The 21,415-nt window shown below is 36.5% G+C and overlaps 1 protein-coding gene and 18 non-coding genes across 19 annotated transcripts; 1 reads left to right on the top strand and 18 right to left on the bottom strand.

Annotated features, from left to right (window-relative positions):
• Positions 1–1,771: 1,771 nt before the first annotated feature.
• Positions 1,772–1,843, bottom strand: Trnaw-cca (transfer RNA tryptophan (anticodon CCA)). The gene has a single exon. It is a non-coding gene; the product is annotated as a tRNA-Trp (tRNA).
• Positions 1,844–2,030: 187 nt separating this feature from the next.
• On the bottom strand, positions 2,031–2,102 carry Trnaw-cca (transfer RNA tryptophan (anticodon CCA)). The gene has a single exon. It is a non-coding gene; the product is annotated as a tRNA-Trp (tRNA).
• A 396-nt stretch (positions 2,103–2,498) lies between these two features.
• Positions 2,499–2,570, bottom strand: Trnaw-cca (transfer RNA tryptophan (anticodon CCA)). The gene has a single exon. It is a non-coding gene; the product is annotated as a tRNA-Trp (tRNA).
• Positions 2,571–3,730: 1,160 nt separating this feature from the next.
• Positions 3,731–3,802, bottom strand: Trnaw-cca (transfer RNA tryptophan (anticodon CCA)). The gene has a single exon. It is a non-coding gene; the product is annotated as a tRNA-Trp (tRNA).
• Positions 3,803–4,418: 616 nt separating this feature from the next.
• Trnaw-cca (transfer RNA tryptophan (anticodon CCA)) lies at positions 4,419–4,490 on the bottom strand. Its single transcript has one exon. It is a non-coding gene; the product is annotated as a tRNA-Trp (tRNA).
• A 4,541-nt stretch (positions 4,491–9,031) lies between these two features.
• LOC128239368 (protein CEPU-1-like) lies at positions 9,032–11,569 on the top strand. Its single transcript, XM_052955989.1, has 2 exons — positions 9,032–9,170; positions 9,915–11,569. The coding sequence occupies exons 1-2, from the start codon at positions 9,134–9,136 to the stop codon at positions 10,823–10,825; spliced, it is 948 nt and encodes a 315-aa protein (XP_052811949.1). The 5' UTR covers positions 9,032–9,133; the 3' UTR covers positions 10,826–11,569.
• Positions 11,570–13,675: 2,106 nt separating this feature from the next.
• On the bottom strand, positions 13,676–13,747 carry Trnaw-cca (transfer RNA tryptophan (anticodon CCA)). Its single transcript has one exon. It is a non-coding gene; the product is annotated as a tRNA-Trp (tRNA).
• A 192-nt stretch (positions 13,748–13,939) lies between these two features.
• Positions 13,940–14,011, bottom strand: Trnaw-cca (transfer RNA tryptophan (anticodon CCA)). Its single transcript has one exon. It is a non-coding gene; the product is annotated as a tRNA-Trp (tRNA).
• Positions 14,012–14,195: 184 nt separating this feature from the next.
• Positions 14,196–14,267, bottom strand: Trnaw-cca (transfer RNA tryptophan (anticodon CCA)). Its single transcript has one exon. It is a non-coding gene; the product is annotated as a tRNA-Trp (tRNA).
• A 191-nt stretch (positions 14,268–14,458) lies between these two features.
• On the bottom strand, positions 14,459–14,530 carry Trnaw-cca (transfer RNA tryptophan (anticodon CCA)). The gene has a single exon. It is a non-coding gene; the product is annotated as a tRNA-Trp (tRNA).
• Positions 14,531–14,925: 395 nt separating this feature from the next.
• On the bottom strand, positions 14,926–14,997 carry Trnaw-cca (transfer RNA tryptophan (anticodon CCA)). The gene has a single exon. It is a non-coding gene; the product is annotated as a tRNA-Trp (tRNA).
• A 1,159-nt stretch (positions 14,998–16,156) lies between these two features.
• Trnaw-cca (transfer RNA tryptophan (anticodon CCA)) lies at positions 16,157–16,228 on the bottom strand. Its single transcript has one exon. It is a non-coding gene; the product is annotated as a tRNA-Trp (tRNA).
• A 2,505-nt stretch (positions 16,229–18,733) lies between these two features.
• Positions 18,734–18,805, bottom strand: Trnaw-cca (transfer RNA tryptophan (anticodon CCA)). Its single transcript has one exon. It is a non-coding gene; the product is annotated as a tRNA-Trp (tRNA).
• Positions 18,806–19,394: 589 nt separating this feature from the next.
• Positions 19,395–19,466, bottom strand: Trnaw-cca (transfer RNA tryptophan (anticodon CCA)). The gene has a single exon. It is a non-coding gene; the product is annotated as a tRNA-Trp (tRNA).
• Positions 19,467–19,663: 197 nt separating this feature from the next.
• Trnaw-cca (transfer RNA tryptophan (anticodon CCA)) lies at positions 19,664–19,735 on the bottom strand. The gene has a single exon. It is a non-coding gene; the product is annotated as a tRNA-Trp (tRNA).
• A 186-nt stretch (positions 19,736–19,921) lies between these two features.
• Trnaw-cca (transfer RNA tryptophan (anticodon CCA)) lies at positions 19,922–19,993 on the bottom strand. Its single transcript has one exon. It is a non-coding gene; the product is annotated as a tRNA-Trp (tRNA).
• Positions 19,994–20,178: 185 nt separating this feature from the next.
• On the bottom strand, positions 20,179–20,250 carry Trnaw-cca (transfer RNA tryptophan (anticodon CCA)). Its single transcript has one exon. It is a non-coding gene; the product is annotated as a tRNA-Trp (tRNA).
• Positions 20,251–20,434: 184 nt separating this feature from the next.
• On the bottom strand, positions 20,435–20,506 carry Trnaw-cca (transfer RNA tryptophan (anticodon CCA)). The gene has a single exon. It is a non-coding gene; the product is annotated as a tRNA-Trp (tRNA).
• A 788-nt stretch (positions 20,507–21,294) lies between these two features.
• On the bottom strand, positions 21,295–21,366 carry Trnaw-cca (transfer RNA tryptophan (anticodon CCA)). The gene has a single exon. It is a non-coding gene; the product is annotated as a tRNA-Trp (tRNA).
• Positions 21,367–21,415: the final 49 nt, after the last annotated feature.

Raw genomic sequence — 21,415 nt, 5'->3', positions numbered from 1 at the left:
GGGCTCTGTGTCTACGTTGTTTCGCAGTAGCTTTCCGCTTCATTAAACAGTCTGTCCTTTTTAGAAACTCTGTTTTATGTATATTTAACATGTAAAAATTCACTTGATAAATATACTGACGCTATTTTTTAATCTTACTGGGCAGACAAACCCAGTAGATTTCGAATTGGGAAAATGCACAAAAACTGCGAAAGATAAATGTGTCGAAAGCGATGTGGTACATCAGTAAGTAACTTACTAAGATTCAATGCGTTATACACAACGATATCCTATTGTTGTTGTTTTTGTAATTTTGACATATTTTTTTCATTCCAAAAAAACGTTAGGTGTCTGGTCCCTTTTAGTATAATTATATCTACCGAAATGATTCTATATATGTTTGCTATTTGGTTTGCGTTTCAATTACTGTATGTGAGTGGTCACAACGTCCCGTGGAATGGATCTCTTTTCTCTGCGGCGGAGTCACAAAATAATGTTTCCTTTCACTGCAAGACTGTGGCATATGATAGGTTTTATAGATTATCACACTGAACATGTGGGCCACACGATTCCTGGGAATACGTATTAGAAATGAGGACTTAGGTCCCGAAAACTGTAAACACGAGAACAAATTTAATCATCACTATTTCCTGAAGATGCATTCAAATATTTTTAAGAAAAAGTTCCAGGCCTTCGTTGACTTCTTTAATAAATTCTAAATGTGATGACGTATTTATATAAAATGTTTAAAAGAAAAAACGCCGACGTGCTCGTGGGCAATATTGCACTGATATTTTGTATGATAGACAATAATTCAAGGCATGAGACAACACGGTTTTTCTACCTATTAATGAGATTATAGTTGATCACTGTGAATCTTTAAGGACTCACCAATCATTTAATATTTGTGCGTTTTCAGCCATTAGATACACAGTTACAATCTTATTAACAATAATTATATTTTCCATAAACGCATAATTTAGTAAGAAGAAGGTTTATCACTCAAAATTTATGTTTGTTATACATGTGTATGTATAAATTTTAAACATGTGTGTCACTTTAAGGAAAATGATGAAATATTGGTCTATTCTATGAAACTAATGACGTCGAAACACGTTTAAAATCCAGTTGTGCACCTGAATTTCCTAACGATATCTTATTTTGGCATATAATTATTATATGATTATGTTATAAAAGAGCTTCAATATACAAGTATTATGCCAAAATAATACATGCCATATAGACTTCAAAAAATATATAGACAATTTCTACTTGAAGTGTATACTGACATTTCGGTGTTCGATACACTGCTTTTTCAGTGAGGTAATGTTTATGTAATAACGATGTGGACGTTCCTATTAAACCATCGTTTTTTTATTCGAAAAAAAAAATAACATAGAAATAAATAACAATAATACTGATTTAAAGATTGATCAGATGCATTCGCGTCATCAAAAGCCGGGATATATCTATTGATGTCATTTTTTGAGTGCGCCACTTAATTTGCCCCCGCCCCCGCCGCCCCCAACCCCCATATTATTGATAAATTAATAGATATATGGATAGTCAACATATCAACACGAAATATTGCAAAAGAAGTGCGGACGCTATGACAACTATTTTTGTACTATTGTCTTCTTTCAATTTCATTTATTTAAATATATCAAAAATGTCCAGGAACTTCTTGAATAAACCTCGTAGTTCCTTGTAAATAAAGGTCAAATGAAAACAAAAGTCAAAGCTGTATAAACATATTCAACTTTTAATTTAAAAAACAAAAACAAATAAAAGATGACCCCGACGTGATTTGAACACGCAACCTTCTGATCTGGAGTCAGACGCGCTACCGTTGCGCCACAGGGCCTTGACAAAAAGTGTCTAAATTTGTCTTAATTGTATTGTGTCTTGTCCGAACAGTTGTATTGTCGTGTTTTTTTACTTTATAGGTAGTTCGAACCGTTTTAGAAGTTTATATTTGAAGTAAAACAAAATGAAAGTAGAGAATACTAAATATTCTGTAAGCTTGAGAGAAAAATATATTTGGAAAAAAATGACCTTGACGTGATTTGAACACGCAACCTTCTGATCTGGAGTCACACGCGCTACCGTTGCGCCACAGGGCCTTGATAATTTACATGCTGCAAAGGTTTTATTTTATTTATTTTGCCCAGCTGGTCCGAACAGTATGAGCTGTTTTGGTTATAGGGTAGCGCCACAGGGCCTTGATATCTCATAAGCACAAGTTGTATTCATTTATTATGGTTTGTAGAACGGTCATGTTTTAGCTGTTTCTTTCACTTTATAAGTAGTTCCAGTAGCTTTAGCAGTTTTAATTTCAAATAAAACGAAATGAAATGTGGAGAAAAAGAAATATTCTTAAAGTTTGAGAGAAATAAAATATTTGAATAAAAAAGTGACCCCGACGTGATTTGAACACGCAACCTTCTGATATAGAGTCAGACGAAAAACAACACTATAAAAGTTTAAGAAAAATACAATTATGTATGTCATATAAAATTTGACCCCGACGTGATTTGAACACGCAACCTTCTGATCTGGAGTCAGACGCGCTACCGTTGCGCCACAGGGCCTTGATGATAAGCGTTTGGTAGTTGCTTATTTAACTGTAAGTAATAGTTAGATGACATTAAATTATTTTTATTTTTGTAGACTGCACATAGATATATGTAGATAACAGCGTTACTGTCTTATGTCCGTGCGCTTATCTATCTAAATCGTTGTATATGACTTCCAGTCTACCAAGGGCCGACTTGCACCTGGCTGACTACTTCTGTTGATAACGACAGTACGGTGTACGAGTATGTCCGTGAGTTAATCTATATAATTGGATTTAAATGATTTCCATTCTACCAAGGGACGACTAAAACACGACGCGGTTGGACACTATGCATGAATTCTTCTGGTGTGAGCAGGTTCCAGAGAACGATGAATGTTGGATAGAAGTCGTACATGTAGGCTGATTTCCTTGCTGAAAGATGAATAAAAAAGTTCCAAGAATGTAAAGCAAGAAAGGTTAAGATTGGTGTCCGCCTTTCACCCTATATTTTGTGGCTAGGATCCCTACCAGGCGTACTTTCTCATAGCTTTCAAAATGGACTTGAGTACTGGTTTCTGCTCCATTGTGTTTCTATAAGCTGTCAGCTTTCGTCACCTTACCAAGATAACCCCAAAACAAATAGTATAAACTAAAGGTTAAGCGGAGAACATTGGTCAGATGGCGAACTTGTCAATACAGTAGAAAAATATGGGCAAATTACGCTAGAATGCATTATTCTATACTAAAACTAGTCAAAATGCCTTTAGAGTCAGGTCATGAAATATCACGCCCCATTTACTTCCAATCCAGAAACGGCCTCTGCCTGGCAGGTTGCGTGATATCACTGTCAAGTTAGGATTTCAACCAATACCTTTTACGCTCAAAGTACAATGCCAGTTTATTTTATCCAGTAACGGGATTAACATTTTTTTTGCGTATAAGCATTTTTGGAATTAAACACAAACGAAACGGAATGTTGTAACAGAACAATATTTAAAGGAATGAAAATAAAATGACCCCGACATATTTTTCAGGTAGTTCTCATTGCTCATTCTCATTCATCATAGGTTTGAAAATGATAAATGGTACGCATAGCATCATTACTCTGGTGAACGAGAATGTAGCTGCTTTATTTGATTGGAACGTAAGTGAATATTCTGTAAGTTTGAGAGAAAAAATATTCCAAACAAAAAGTGACCCCGACGTGATTTGAACACGCAACCTTCTGATCTGGAGTCAGACGCGCTACCGTTGCGCCACAGGGCCTTGATGATAAAAGTCGGGTTATTGTTTATTTAACTGTAAGTAATAGTTATATGACATGATCTTAATGATAAATTGGTGGTTGAGTGAGCGTAGCTAACAAGCCCTTCTAAATCATTCAGATTTTTTTTCAGATCATCTAACTGACTTAAAATAAAACGTCATTGGATGACACAGTGTGTATCAGATGAGTGGCAGTAGGAGGACATTTAAACACTCGCGAAAATTGAAATTATTAATGATTATCCTTTTTGAGAGGCTATGAGAGACAAACCCTGGTGGGGATCGAACCCACAACATCTTGGGTGAGAGGCGGATACCTATACCACTAGACTACTCTCACCCTCTTATCCGACTATAACCTACGCTTTCTTAGAATTTCGCCATGTTATTGAAAGGTCATCGTACCAACACGAAATATTGCATATGTAGACGAGATTCCCGGTCAAATATCTAGGGAAATTAAGAACTTTGTTTAAAATTCATTAAATGAAAAAAATGAATGTCCACAACATTTTTGTATATCCCTTGGAGTTCTCGCTAAATTAAAGTTAAGCGAAAAGGAATGTCAAAAAGAAATAATCTAATCTTTGGAGTAAAAATTATGAAAAATAAAAAATGACCCCGACGTGATTTGAACACGCAACCTTCTGATCTGGAGTCAGACGCGCTACCGTTGCGCCACAGGGCCTTGATAGTTTTACGGATCAAATGGAAACAATAACATAAAATTAAGGATGCACTTTTACTCCCAAATAAGATTTACCACAACTGATAATATTGTTTTAACAGCCCTTAAAGGATGAATAAATGTCGAAAACAATGGTATTTATAAAGGATACCGAATTAAATTTGAAAGAAATGCTCATAAAGCACGGTATTTTTTACCTTATGATAAGGAGCCTATAGTAGACCTTTTTGCGCTTTCTGCTGTTAAAGACATGTTTACAATCTTGTTTTCAGAAATTATTTTCCATAATTGCAGTATTTAGTAAGTTGTTAAAGGTTTATCATACAAAACTTCTGATTGTTATACATATGCATGTATTAATTTTGAATAAGAGTGTCACTTTAAAGCGGCACTCTCACAGATTGAACAACTTTTTATTTTTTGTCTTGGAACGAGCCAATTTCTGCAAAAATCCATGGAAACCAATTATATAGGACTGCTGACAAAAAATTAGATCGCAGACTTTTATATGTAAGTTCAAAAATTGATGTTTTATACATTTTTCCTAAACCGTTATTAACGGTTTAAGCCATAAAACATTAATTTACAAACGGAAATATGAAAATCTACGATCTGATTTTTTGTTAACAATCTTATATCGTTGGTTTGCAGATATTTACGCAAAAAATGCTCTTTCCAAGACAAAAAATAAGAAGTTGTAAAAATGGTATATCTATGAGATAGCAGTTTAAGTAAACGTATACTGCATTGTTTTTGTTGTTGCTGTTTTTTTTTTGTTGTTGATTATTTCAACAACAAGTTGTGTTACAAAATATGTTGTGTTAAAACAAAAATATATGTAATTATCAAATTTAAAAGATGCACTCTTACTCCCAAATAAGCAGTACCACAATTAATACAATAGTTTTAATTTACCGAAAAGGAGAAATGAATATCGAAAACAATGATTCTTATGGAAGGATACCAAGTTTAATTTGACAGAAAGGTGCAGAAAACACGGTTTTTCTACTTTATGAGACTAAAGTTAATCGCTGTAATTATTTTTGGACCCACAAGTCATTTAATATGTGTGCGTTTTTAGTTATCAAACCCCAGTTACAATCTTGTAATCATTAATTGATAGTTTGGATAATGCATTATGAAGTAGGAAGTAAAAGGTTTATCACTCATTTTTTTTGTTTGTTATCATGTCAACTGTTGTAGATTATGGTTTTTGTTTTATCTACTAGTATTTTTTCCAGAGAAAACTAAATATTTTTAAAATATGTTGCATTTTTAATTGGTTAGATAAAGAACGATTAAGATAATTAACGATAAAGATTTTTTTTTGATTTTTTTTTTTTTGGTTCCTATGATAAACTTATCTTATTTAACCAACAGCGAGCTTATAAATATATCAGACTCCCAACTCAACAGATCCTGTGGTTTAAGATATACAATATACAAATAAAAATACAAAGCATTTATATAGCGCAAAAAATAATAAATTATTTTATTACGCTTCACAATTACGGAAAACAGTTACAAGTAAAATTGTCCACATCTTAACTATCATTGCCCATAAAACTGACTAAACAGATAGGTTATCAATTTTGATCTAAAAGTGGCTTCAGCTTCAATGTTTTTCAGATACCTAGGTAGATCATTCCACCATTTGAGACCAATGACGACGGCTGATCTGTCAGCTAATTTGGCTCGTTGCTTTGGAATGATAAATTGAGTGTCACTATGTGATCTAAGTCTTATCTTCCTCGAATAGGTACAAACATTTCCCTCCAGTTCAGCACTTAGTTCTTCATAGGAAGCATTTAAGACCACTCTAGCGGTATCGTTCTGGACGAGTCGTTGTAGTTTGTTGTTTTGGTAGGCTGAAATTTCGGTGAAGAGACCGTTGCAGAAATCAATGTGAGAGTGAACCAATCCATGCAATTATGCTTCCGTTGATTTTCTTGTGAGATCTTTACGTATAGCTTTAAGATTCCGTAACTGCACATGCGCTATTTGACAGCGGATTTTGTTTTCGGATGTGATGGTCAAAATTGAGCGTATTGGTCATGTGAACACCCAGATCTCTGATATGACCAACACATTTTACGCTGTAACCACCAATGTTGACACTTGTAATATTTACTTTTTTAATTGACGTTTGGTTCCATTCATAATTATTTAGAGTTATTAATTTTGAATTTGTAAGTAGTCATCCATGCGATTATTTCTTTGAGACAACTGTTGAGGTGTTGATAAGCAATTGACGCGTTTTAAGCCTTTCCCGCTTGAATTTTTATGCAAATTTGTGGTCATCAGCGTATCCATACAGATCGACTGGATATTTCTGCACCACTCTATTAAGAGCCGATATATACAGGATAAAGATCACCGGTCAAGCACAAGACCACTGTGGGACTCGATTTCGGATTCAGACTGTTCAACCATGACTTTCATTGTTCATGAGATAAGATTCGATCCATTTCAAGGGAGTGCCTTGAATATCAAATTCGTTTTGAAGGATTCGAATCAGTATCGGAATGTCGATGGTGTCAAATGCCGCAATCAATTCAACCATGACTACAATTCGAGGGGTGAATGCGATAAGGTTCTAAGTGTCATTAAATAAAACAGAAGATACAACCTTTTCGCTTTCACCTCTCGAATTGTAACTTGATTCTTATCGATGGTTTCCAAGAGATCACTATACATTTTGACCATTGCTGTTTTAACACCATGTTATTTTCTATAGGCACTTTGGTAAGATGGAAGGAGATTTTTAGCTTCTATATGTTCATTGATTTGGTTTATTGCAGCTTTTTCAATAATCTTGGTGATAAATGATAAGTGAGACAGGCCGATAGTTACAGAGGGAGCCTTTTCTTCTTTAACAAAGGTTTAGCCACAGCACCTTTCAACTCATCAGGGAACACACCAGATGTCAAAGACCGATTTATATTTTTAGTAACAATGGGAGAAAATTGTGAAAATAATATTTCAAATGTGTGGTTGGAATGACATCAAGTTTATATGTTGCAGATTTTGATGCATACACAAGGTTCTTAACATCATTTTCTGACAGTGGTCTGAACGCAGTTAATGTATTCATGGTGTTTCCGCGTATAACCTCTTGATATCTCCTTCCGCCTCTCCAGTCTTGGTTTAGTAGTAATCATTCAATATACTTGTATGGTTGTATATGCACATGGCATGTGTAATATAGTATACTTGTCACTAGCGGGTCCAGGATGGACGCACCTGTCGCGCGCCCCCTAACATAGTCAGAGTTTCCTTTTCATTTCGATATAGAAGCAAAGTGTAACAAAATACGCCCAAAATGCACAGTTTCTGACTAGAAAGTGTTATATTTTCCTTGGGGGATACCCCTACCCCCTGTCAATATTTTAAGCCAAATATATTTCGGTTCTGAGGGAGTGGTGCAAGTCAAAAGGTTACACCCTTAAATTCCGCCCCCTCTAACGTCAAATCCTGGACCCGCTCCTGTTTGTACACGCGTAGTATACAGAGGCACTTAAGCTGGGTCGGCAGTGGCGGCAAAAGTGTGTTGTTGTTTTCAAATAATATCCATGGGGTTAATTTGCTTTCGAAACAAAATGTCCGTCATCGATTTTACCTCTTATCGATAATAGGACATGATGCCGTTGTGGTGACAGTCATATCGGGTATTGTTTTTTTCCGATGGAGCATTAAGATAGGTGTCTGCTTAGAAAACATAGACAATAGCTCGTAAATATTAGGTGTCCAAAACAGTTCCTTAATTGACTTTCAAAAGTCCGAAGCAAATACAAAACTTAATTGTTATCATTTGCGATTCATGGTATATACTGACGTGTTTTTCTATGCTGTAAAAATTCTACATGGGCGGCCTCGAGACGACGCTAGTGTATACACTGTTGGAATCAGTACAGGTTGCGAACACGTTGAACGACATCGACAAACTCATAGTACAACACATACCAAAAGCTATCAGATGCATGGAACCAGGATAACGTGGTATGTTTTCAGATGTAGTGACAGTGCTGAAACTTATCTAGGTGATGCCGGCGACGAACGCTAAAACATATTATGCTTTAACATCTGACCCAAAAAACCTGGCTCATTATTTGTTGTTGTTTTTTTTATATTATAATTATGTTATATTTATGCATGGGACCTGTGATTTGTACAATACGGAAAAAAATGGAATTTTTGTACGCGCGTGCGTCCCAATACGGAAATAATACTGTATGGTCACGTGGTTTAAAAGAGCGTCTACGATTGGACGTATAAATTAGGTATATAGAATAATATGATGTTATGTCTAGCTCTATTCACCTGTATTATGTGTTGAGCGTAATAAAAAAATAATGTAATGAAACATAATGTATAAACTGAAACGAAGACGGTACGATATATAGAAAAACATGTTAACCTTACACTGTTCGGTCAGAACAAAAAACCCTTTTGTTCTAAAACAATCTGCCTGAACATATGGTGTTAGTCAGTAATCTATTCAAACTGTAACAAACACTTGAAGGGAGCCAGTAATGAAGCATCCCGGAAGAAGCCACTACACCAGGGGTGAAAACGGCTTCATATAAACACGAAGTCATAAGAACGATCAGACGTTTTAGAAACAAAGAAATATAGTGCTTAATATGAAGATGTTTTTGTTGGCTGGATTTATGTCTGTTGGTAAGAAAAAGTACAAATTGTTTTACACTTTTATAATTAATAAGCGGCTGCGATATCCGTCTTTAACTATTAACAATTTGGCGTGGCCTCTAAATCCTCTATAGCTTACTCATCCATTTCAAATAATTTTAAAGCACCTTTTTTACATTTTACGAAGTTAAAAATCAACGATTTAATGTTGTGTGAATTGTGAACAAAATTCATGCAGCATGGTAAGTCGTCTTAAAAAAATCAAATAAGGCTTAAATATTTGACAATAGGGCAGAAAATACTTCATTGTGCCGAAAACCGCAAGTAACGCTGTTTTACTTACAATTTACGAGTTTCTGATTAAGTAAATATCCATTAGTTACCGGTTGTTGTTTGTTCATTAAAATATACCAGATAACTCGATAAAAGAAGTATTAAAAAGGGGACAAATTATGACTTCCAATATAACTGAAATGAATTATTGCCATAATTAGCTTTAAGATATCCTAAATGATTTGGTTAGCCAGTTATGGAGAAGGTTTATTTATCATTTTACTATTAAAATGGAGACTGGATTTTTACATTGTATCAAATTACCACCAAATATAATTTCGAGGACATTCAAATCACCTTTTAATTAAATTTAATATGAAGTGAAATCCGATTGGATACAGTTCAGTCAACTTTGATGATTTTGTATGGAAAGAAATTGTTAATACCTGATCCCTTTGTTCTACAGTAAGTAAAACACACAATATTTACGTCTATTTACAGGTCTGCTACTTACTGGCGGCGATGCGAACCCCCCGCAAGTTAAACTCTACCGACGGCGCGGGGAGGACGTGTTGCTGCCGTGCCGCCTGGCTCCTGGCTTGGACCCCGACACGGTCTGGGTCCGCTGGAAATCATCAAAAGACTCTTACCTCACTTCCGGTGTACGTGTACTCAAATACACGAACCAGATTGAGGTCGTCAAGACATCCAAAATTGAATGGAATCTTCTGATTAAGTCGGTCACGGACACATTCGCGGCGAATTACACGTGCACGTCAGATCAACAAGTGGTGCTGTCCAACGTACAGCTTCTGATCTTGGTCGCTCCGAAAATCGACTATGGCGGTACAAGCTCACCGGAAGTGAACGTCGATGAAGGCGGCACAGTGGAACTTACGTGCGCATTTACTGGCGAACCCGTACCGAACATAACGTGGTTTAGGGGTGCCGACAAACAGCCTACCGGCATCACGGGGAGCAAACTTGTTCTGCCTGACGTCAAGCGTTACGCTACCGACGTCTACACGTGTCGTGGAGAGAATTCTGTTAGTAACGAGGATCATCAGATCAATCTTATCGTGAGGTTTCCTGTCGAGGTAGACGTTATGGAAAATACCGTTTACGTCAAGAGGGGAGGTATATTTACGTTAGCGTGTATCGCGCAAGGGGCTCCGTTATACGAAACATACTGGATTGACGTTCATGGTAACAAAGTGATGTCTACAACATGGAAATATGACTTTAACATGGAATCGGCAGGTGCACATATACCGGCTAAGTTCGTCACCTTGGCTTCTCGCACGGGTGCCTTGACCGTTTTCGACTTTGGACCGTACACGTGCGAAGCGAAGGGAGATGGGCGCGTTGCCAAAGCAACTGTGAATGTCGTTGAACTTAAGGAACTCAACTAATTTAACGCCAACGGATCATATGTCCCTGATGCGAATTACGACAAAATAAATCGAAAATCATAACGCTTTCGAAATAAGCAGAACTATGATTGGGACTTGCGAAATATATTGCCTTAATGTGTAAATATATTTTAAAGATGCACTCTTACTCCCAAATGATATTTACCTAAATTAATACAATTGTTTTAATATTTGAAAAAGGATGAATACATGTCGAAAACAAGGGTTCTTATGAAGGATACTGAGTTTAAGTTGAAAGAAATGCACATAAAACACGGTATTTCTACCTCATGAGACTATATTGGACCACAGTAAATCTTTTAACATTCAACAATCATTTAATATTTTTGCGTTTTCTGCTATTAAATACACGGTTACAATCTTGTTATCAGTAATTAATATTTTCCATAAGTGCATTATTTAGTAAGTAGTAAAAGGTTTATCAGTCAAAATTGATGTGTGTTATACATGTGTATGTATATATTGATTTTGAATAAGAGTGTCACTTTAAAAGCATGTAACCAGTATTGGCATAAATGTTAAATTTGGATGCCTTGTGATCCAATATATGTTTGGTATCAATAGAAAAGGCTTTGCTTGCTGATTACTCATAAATTTGGGAAATAGAAGAACATACATTAATACTAAAGTTAATGCAGTTTGACTTTTTCTTCTTTATTTTAACAGAAATCTGATGTAAATTGTTGATGATTTGAATTGATAAAATGAGTATATAATTCTTAACCTATTTAAGACACTAGACACCAGATGGTCCCTATATCAGCAAATACAGTATTTTCTCAAAACAAGCCTAGAATTGTCAATACTAGCTAGAATGTGGCCTATAACAAATTATTTTACAGGATCGATTTAAAGAATATGCGCAACAGTCATGTTGTCTCACACGCTATCGGGCAAGTTTCACCGTTTATAAATAGCTCGGAATGTTGTTGTTTTTCTGAATACCTTGCACGTCGTGTGATCGTTTCACTCACTAACCAGTCAAACACGTTTTAGCCAACGCGCTGTCATTTTTAGCAGTGATCTCTTTCAAAAATTTAACCGATCAATTTCATCACCGATATTTATCTCTCGGGCTCTGTGTCTACGTTGTTTCGCAGTAGCTTTCCGCTTCACGAAACAGTCTGTCCTTTTTAGAAACTCTGTTTTATGTATATTTAACATGTAAAAATTCACTTGATAAATATACTGACGCTATTTTTTAATCTTACTGGGCAGACAAACCCAGTAGATTTCGAATTGGGAAAATGCACAAAAACTGCGAAAGATAAATGTGTCGAAAGCGATGTGGTACATCAGTAAGTAACTTACTAAGATTCAATGCGTTATACACAACGATATCCTATTGTTGTTGTTTTTGTAATTTTGACATATTTTTTTTCATTCCAAAAAAACGTTAGGTGTCTGGTCCCTTTTAGTATAATTATATCTACCGAAATGATTCTATATATGTTTGCTATTTGGTTTGCGTTTCAATTACTGTATGTGAGTGGTCACAACGTCCCGTGGAATGGATCTCTTTTCTCTGCGGCGGAGTCACAAAATAATGTTTCCTTTCACTGCAAGACTGTGGCATATGATAGGTTTTATAGATTATCACACTGAACATGTGGGCCACACGATTCCTGGGAATACGTATTAGAAATGAGGACTTAGGTCCCGAAAACTGTAAACACGAGAACAAATTTAATCATCACTATTTCCTGAAGATGCATTCAAATATTTTTAAGAAAAAGTTCCAGGCCTTCGTTGACTTCTTTAATAAATTCTAAATGTGATGACGTATTTATATAAAATGTTTAAAAGAAAAAACGCCGACGTGCTCGTGGGCAATATTGCACTGATATTTTGTATGATAGACAATAATTCAAGGCATGAGACAACACGGTTTTTCTACCTATTAATGAGATTATAGTTGATCACTGTGAATCTTTAAGGACTCACCAATCATTTAATATTTGTGCGTTTTCAGCCATTAGATACACAGTTACAATCTTATTAACAATAATTATATTTTCCATAAACGCATAATTTAGTAAGAAGAAGGTTTATCACTCAAAATTAATGTTTGTTATACATGTGTATGTATAAATTTTAAACATGTGTGTCTTTTTAAGGAAAATGATGAAATATTGGTCTATTCTATGAAACTAATGACGTCGAAACACGTTTAAAATCCAGTTGTGCACCTGAATTTCCTAACGATATCTTATTTTGGCATATAATTATTATATGATTATGTTATAAAAGAGCTTCAATATACAAGTATTATGCCAAAATAATACATGCCATATAGAATTCAAAAAATATATAGACAATTTCTACTTGAAGTGTATACCGGTGTTCGATACACTGCTTTTTCAGTGAGGTAATGTTTATGTAATAACGATGTGGACGTTCCTATTAAACCATCGTTTTTTCTTCGAAAAAAAATAACATAGAAATAGATAACAATAAAACTGATTTAAAGATTGATCAGATGCATTCGCGTCATCAAAAGCCGGGATATATCTATTGATGTCATTTTTGGAGTGCGCCACTTAATTTGCCCCCGCCCCCGCCGCCCCCCCCCCATATTATTGATAAATTAATAGATATATGGATAGTCAACATATCAACACGAAATATTGCAAATGAAGTGCGGACGCTATGACAACTATTTTTGAACTAGTGTCTTCTTTCAATTTCATTTATTAAAATATATCAAAAATGTCCAGGAACTTCTTGAATAAACCTCGTAGTTCCTTGTAAATAAAGGTCAAATGAAAAAAGTCAAAGCTGTATAAACATATTCAACTTTTAATTTAAAAAACAAAAATAAATAATAGGTGACCCCGACGTGATTTGAACACGCAACCTTCTGATCTGGAGTCAGACGCGCTACCGTTGCGCCACAGGGCCTTGACAAGATACTCTAAAATTTGTCTTAATTGTATTGTGTCTTGTCCGAACAGTTGTATTGTCGTTGTTGTTTTTTACTTTATAGGTAGTTCGAACCGTTTTAGAAGTTTATATTTGAAGTAAAACAAAATGAAAGTAGAGAATACTAAATATTCTGTAAGCTTGAGAGAAAAATATATTTGAAAAAAAAAATGACCCCGACGTGATTTGAACACGCAACCTTCTGATCTGGAGTCAGACGCGCTACCGTTGCGCCACAGGGCCTTGATTAATTGTCTTAATTTGTCTTAGGAGTATTGTGTCTTGACCGAACAGTTTTATTGGCGTTGTTTTTCACTTTATAGGTAGTTCGAACAGTTTTAGAAGTTTTTATTTAAGTGAAACGAAATGGAAGTAGAGAATACTAGATATTCTGTAAGCTTGAGAGAAAAATATATTTGAAAAAAAATGACCCCGACGTGATTTGAACACGCAACCTTCTGATCTGGAGTCAGACGCGCTACCGTTGCGCCACAGGGCCTTGACAAGAAGTGTCTAAATTTGTCTTAATTGTATTGTGTCTTGTCCGAACAGTTGTATTGTCGTTGTTTTTTTTTACTTTATAGGTAGTTCGAACCGTTTTAGAAGTTTATATTTGAAGTAAAACAAAATGAAAGTAGAGAATACTAGATATTCTGTAAGCTTGAGAGAAAAAATATATTTGGAAAAAAATGACCCCGACGTGATTTGAACACGCAACCTTCTGATCTGGAGTCAGACGCGCTACCGTTGCGCCACAGGGCCTTGATAATAGACATAAGCTACGGTTTTATTTTATTTATTTTGCCCAGCTGGTCCGAACAGTATGAGCTGTTTTGGTTATAGGGTAGCGCCACAGGGCCTTGATATCTCATAAGCACAAGTTGTAATTATTTATTATGGTTTGTAGAACGGTCATGTTTTAGCTGTTTCTTTCACTTCATAAGTAGTTCCAGTAGCTTTAGCAGTTTTAATTTGAAATAAAACGAAATGAAATGTGGAGAAAAAGAAATATTCTTAAAGTTTGAGAGAAATAAAATATTTGAATAAAAAAGTGACCCCGACGTGATTTGAACACGCAACCTTCTGATCTGGAGTCAGACGAAAAACAACACTGTAAAAGTTTAAGAAAAATACAATTATGTATGTCATATAAAATTTGACCCCGACGTGATTTGAACACGCAACCTTCTGATCTGGAGTCAGACGCGCTACCGTTGCGCCACAGGGCCTTGATGATAAGCGTTTGGTAATTGCTTATTTAACTGTAAGTAATAGTTAGATGACATTAAATTATTTTTATTTTTGTAGACTGCACATAGATATATGTAGATAACAGCGTTACTGTCTTATGTCCGTGCGCTTATCTATCTAAATCGTTGTATATGACTTCCAGTCTACCAAGGGCCGACTTGCACCTGGCTGACTACTTCTGTTGATAACGACAGTACGGTGTACGAGTATGTCCGTGAGTTAATCTATATAATTGGATTTAAATGATTTCCATTCTACCAAGGGACGACTAAAACACGACGCGGTTGGACACTATGCATGAATTCTTCTGGTGTGAGCAGGTTCCAGAGAACGATGAATGTTGGATAGAAGTCGTACATGTAGGCTGATTTCCTTGCTGAAAGATGAATAAAAAAAGTTGCAAGAATGGAAAGCAAGAAAGGTTAAGAGTGGTGTCCGCCTTTCACCCTATATTTTGTGGCTAGGATCCCTACCAGGGGTACTTTCTCATAGCTTTCAAAATGGACCTGAGTACTGGTTTCTGCTCCATTGTGTTTCTATAAGCTGTCAGCTTTCGTCAACTTACCAAGATAACCCCAAAACAAATAGTATAAACTAAAGGTTAAGCGGATAACATTGGTCAGATGGCGAACTTGTCAATACAGTAGAGAAATATGGGCAAATTACGCTAGAATGCATTATTCTATACTAAAACTAGTCAAAATGCCTTTAGAGTCAGGTCATGAAATATCACGCCCCATTTACTTCCAATCCAGAAACGGCCTCTGCCTGGCATGTTGCGTGATATCACTGTCAAGTTAGGATTTCAACCAATACCTTTTATGCTCAAAGTACAATGCCAGTTTATTTTATCCAGTAACGGGATTAACATTTTTTTGCGTATAAGCATTTTTGAAATTAAACACAAACGAAACGAATGTTGTAACAGAACAATATTTAAAGGAATGAAAATAAAATGACCCCGACATATTTTTCAGGTAGTTCTCGTTGCTCATTCTCATTCATCATAGGTTTGAAAATGATAAATGGTACGCATAGCATCATTACTCTGGTGAACGAGAATGTAGCTGCTTTATTTGATTGGAACGTAAGCGAATATTCTGTAAGTTGGAGAGAAAAAATATTCCAAACAAAAAGTGACCCCGACGTGATTTGAACACGCAACCTTCTGATCTGGAGTCAGACGCGCTACCGTTGCGCCACAGGGCCTTGATGATAAAAGTCGGTTATTGTTTATTTAACTGTAAGTAATAGTTATATGACATGATCTTAATGATAAATTGGTGGTTGAGTGAGCGTAGCTAACAAGCCCTTCTAAATCATTCAGATTTTTTTTCAGATTATCTAACTGACTTAAAATAAAACGTCATTGGATGACACAGTGTGTATCAGATGAGTGGCAGTAGGAGGACATTTAAACACTCGCGAAAATTGAAATTATTAATGATTATGCCCAAGTCAATCTAGCCGCCGCCCCCCCCCCCACACACACACACCCCAGGTCCGGGGATGGCGGGGACTTTTGACTTTCGATCCAGCCAATCGCAGGTAAAATCCCCGCCCTACGAGGACAAACTGCTGGTAAAATCACCGCCAAATGCTTTAGCACCTCGGGGACATACTAGGTAAGGCCCATTCCCCGCTATTTTCGGTGCGAAAACAAAACCATCGCATTCACTCGGCACTGCGGACTTCCAGTCCACCAAGGGACGGCAAGAACCCGACGCGGTTGGACAAACTGAATTATTCTGGTGTGCGTTTGGGTCTGAAAAAAAGAAGTTGCAAGAATGAATCGCAAGAAAGGTTGAGGGTTGGTTCAGTGGTAAATGTGGTCGACTTCCATCCCTTTTTTTTGGGGGGGGGGGGGTCGATCCATTTCGGAGGTACTTTCTCATAGCCGTTCAAAATTGACTTCACTACTGGTTTCTGCTCAGGAAACGGATTCGAGCTTGATTCTATAAGCTGTCAGCTCTCGTCACCATCAAGACAAAACAGAAAGGTATAAACTAAAGGTTAAGCTGGTTTGACTGGTCAGATAGTGAACTTTTAATGTCAATTAGGTCGACACAATCCACCAGAGTGTACCATGTTAAAATAAAACGTCTTTGGAGCGGCCCCAATATCAGGCCCCTTTAACTTCCAATTCGGGAACTCCCTCTTCTGGGCTTAGTGTGGACATCACTGTTAGACCTTTAACAAATAACTTCCAATTCGGGAACTCCCTCTTCTGGGCTTAGTGTGGACATCACTGTTAGACCTTTAACAAATAACTTCCAATTCGGGAACTAACTCTTCTGGGCTTAGTGTGGACATCACTGTTAGACCTTTAACTTCCAATTCGGGAACTACCTCTTCTGGGCTTAGTGTGGACATCACTGTTAGACCTTTACAAATAACTTCCAATTCGGGAACTCCCTCTTCTGGGCTTAGTGTGGACATCACTGTTAGACCTTTATAAATAACTTCCAATTCGGGAACTACCTCTTCTGGGCTTAGTGGGGACATCACTGTTAGACCTTTAACTTCCAATTCGGGAACTACCTCTTCTGGGCTTAGTGTGGACATCACTGTTAGACCTTTAACAAATAACTTCCAATTCGGGAACTACCTCTTCTGGGCTTAGTGTGGACATCACTGTTAGACCTTTAACTTCCAATTCGGGAACTACCTCTTCTGGGCTTAGTGGGGACATCACTGTTAGACCTTTAACAAATAACTTCCAATTCGGGAACTACCTCTTCTGGGCTTAGTGTGGACATCACTGTTAGACCTTTAACAAATAACTTCCAATTCGGGAACTACCTCTTCTGGGCTTAGTGTGGACATCACTGTTAGACCTTTAACAAATAACTTCCAATTCGGGAACTACCTCTTCTGGGCTTAGTGTGGACATCACTGTTAGACCTTTAACAAATAACTTCCAATTCGGGAACTACCTCTTCTGGGCTTAGTGTGGACATCACTGTTAGACCTTTAACTTCCAATTCGGGAACTACCTCTTCTGGGCTTAGTGTGGACATCACTGTGAGACCTTTAACTTCCAATTCGCAAACTACCTCTTCTGGGCTTAGTGTGGACATCACTGTTAGACCTTTAACTTCCAATTCGGGAACTACCTCTTCTGGGCTTAGTGTGGACATCACTGTTAGACCTTTAACTTCCAATTCGGAAACTACCTCTTCTGGGCTTAGTGTGGACATCACTGTTAGACCTTTAACAAATAACTTCCAATTCGGGAACTACCTCTTCTGGGCTTAGTGTGGACATCACTGTTAGACCTTTAACAAATAACTTTCAAGATTATAGTACAATGCCAGTGTATATTATCCAGTGACGGGTTGAACACATTTTGGCGTTTTGCTGTTCTAGTTTAAAACGTTGAAGAATTTTTAAATTAAAAGCAGACGAAACATACTGTTGTACAAGAAACGTTGAAAGGGTGACTCCGTCGTAATTTAAACACGCAACCTTCTGATCTGGGGTCAGACGCGCTACCGTTGCATCACATGGACAAAAATAAGCTAAAGTTGTATACAATAATATTGCCTGGTTGAAACAGTTATAGCCGTTTAGGAGGGTTTTTTTTTATATTTGTTAACCTTAAGGTTCGTTCTATCTGTTTAAGCATGTCACGTTGTATGAGTGAAACGTAAATGAATGTGGAAAAAAGAACATCCTAAACTTTTCAGTAAATCTGTTTTGATATTAATAGTGTGACCCCGACGTGATTTGAACATACAACCTTCTGATCTGGAGTCAGACGCGCTACCACTGCGCCACTGGGCCTTGCTGACCTACGCCGTGCAAAAGTTTTATTTTTTGTATTATGTCTTGTCCGAACAGATATATGTTCGCTGTTCTTCACTTTATGGGAAGTTAAAGCAGCTTTAGAAGTTTTAATTTGAAGTGAAACGAAATGAAAGTGGAGAAAAGAAATTCCCTGAATACTGTTCTATAACCTCCTATAGAAAATAACCGAATCAATACTATTTCAATGTTATTATTTTGGAAGTCGCAGAAAAGCACTTGGGGAACCGATTAACACATACAGCATGAACTTGCAACATAAGCAAATTATTTCTAGGTAACAACATGCTTGACAAAAATGGAGCTTTCAGACGTGGTCGACTGGCCGAGGAGAAACTGAGATAAAACCCTCATTCTGGGTATAACTCAGAAACCTCTGCCCAGATTTACAGGATTTGTCTTGTACCACTAGTCGGTGAATCACTTGTGCTTATAAAATGCCATTTGTGGTTATTCCATTATAAACAAGGGAAACTAATTTTCTTTTAATTCGTTTGACTCAAACGTAGAAAATAGTATTACTCTGTAAGTTTGAAAAGAGAAGAACAATTACATTTGTAATAAAAAGTGACCCCGACGTGATTTGAACACGCAACCTTCTGATCTGGAGTCAGACGCGCTACCGTTGCGCCACAGGGCCTTGATGAAAAAGGTAAATTTCTCTTGATTATATTGTGTCTTGTCCGAACAGTTATATTGTGGTTGTTGTTTTTTTTTACTTTATATGTAGTTCGAACAGTTTTAGAAGTTTTTATTTGAAGTGAAACCCAATGAATGTGAAGTATTCAAAATATTCTATACGTTTGAGAGAAGAACAATTATATTTGTAATAAAAAGTGACCCCGACGTGATTTGAACACGCAACCTTCTGATCTGGAGTCAGACGCGCTACCGTTGCGCCACAGGGCCTTGATGTAAATGTCTTAATTTGTCTTAGGAGTATTGTGTCTTGTCCGAACAGTTATATTGGCGTTGTATTTCACTTTATAGGTAGTTAGAACAGTTTTAGAAGTTTTTATTTAAGTGAAACGACGAAATGGAAGTAGAGAATACTAGATATTCTGTAAGTTTGGGAAAAAAATATTTGGAAAAAATTGACCCCGACGTGTTTTGAACACGCAACCTTCTGATCTGGAGGCAGACGCGCTACCGTTGCGCCACAGGGCCTTGATGTAAATGTTTTAATTTGTCTTAGGAGTATTGTGTCTTGTCCGAACAGTTATATTGGCGTTGTTTTTCACTTTATAGGTAGTTCGAACAGTTTTAGAAGTTTTTATTAAAGTGAATCGAAATGGAAGTAGAGAATACTAGATATTCTGTAAGTTTGGGGAAAAAAAAATATTTGGAAAAAATGACCCCGACGTGATTTGAACACGCAACCTTCTGATCTGGAGTCAGACGCGCTACCGTTGCGCCACAGGGCCTTGATGTAAATGTCTTAATTTGTCTTAGGAGTATTGTGTCTTGTCCGAACAGTTATATTGGCGTTGTATTTCACTTTATAGGTAGTTCGAACAGTTTTAGAAGTTTTTATTTAAGTGAAACGAAATGGAAGTAGAGAATACTAGATATTCTGTAAGTTTGGGAGAAAATATATTTGGAAAAAAATGACACCGACATGATTTGAACACGCAACCTTCTGATCTGGAGTCAGACGCGCTACCGTTGCGCCACAGGGCCTTGATTTAAATGTCTTAATTTGTCTTAGGAGTATTGTGTCTTGTCCGAACAGTTATATTGGCGTTGTTTTTCACTTTACCTAAATATGGAACACCCATTATAAAACTGTTTTTCCAATCGAGATCAGTTTAATTATGATTTTAATCAATAAAGACGCTTGCCTTAGATACAACTTCCAAAGAACATGATTCTCCGGTAAGAATTTCAAATACTGCTATCATTTAAAGTTTTTCATGTTCAAATGTCAATACATGGCACTCGTGCAAAAGACTTCATGCTTGCCACAATCACAGCATACTGGTTCAGCCTGTATTTTACTGAAATCATCAAATATAACTGACAAAAATGACAAAATAAAACAAGCTAGAAATAACATAAATTATTAATTTACTAAAACAAAACATAGAGCAATGATTTTAAAATAATACATAAAAATAAAAAACGAATTCAAACTGTTCCATATTTAGGTACTCCGAGGACAAAAATGGCAGTCCTTGACTGTGCGGTTAATCAAGTACGTTTCATGCAGATTGGTAGTATCTTGAACAATGCCATTTATATCAACCAATTGGTCTTGAATCCTAGTATGCTGATGGAAAATTTTGTAGTTGTGGTGCAAGTCTAACTAGAAATATTTCAAAAATAGTGCCGAAAGTGTTCCGATTTAGGTACTCACCCAGTATAGGTAGTTCGAACAGTTTCAGAATTTTCATTTAAGTGAAACGAAATGGAAGTAGAGAATACTAGATATTCTGTAAGTTTGGGAGAAAAAAATATTTGGAAAAAAATGACCCCGACGTGATTTGAACACGCAACCTTCTGATCTGGAGTCAGACGCGCTACCGTTGCGCCACAGGGCCTTGTTAATTATGTGCTGCAAAGGTTTTATATAACCACAGACCTGATATT

This window comes from Mya arenaria, chromosome 6, assembly GCF_026914265.1.
Source record: "Mya arenaria isolate MELC-2E11 chromosome 6, ASM2691426v1".
Taxonomy (NCBI): domain Eukaryota; kingdom Metazoa; phylum Mollusca; class Bivalvia; order Myida; family Myidae; genus Mya; species Mya arenaria.
This window is presented reverse-complemented; position numbering and strand designations above follow the sequence as displayed.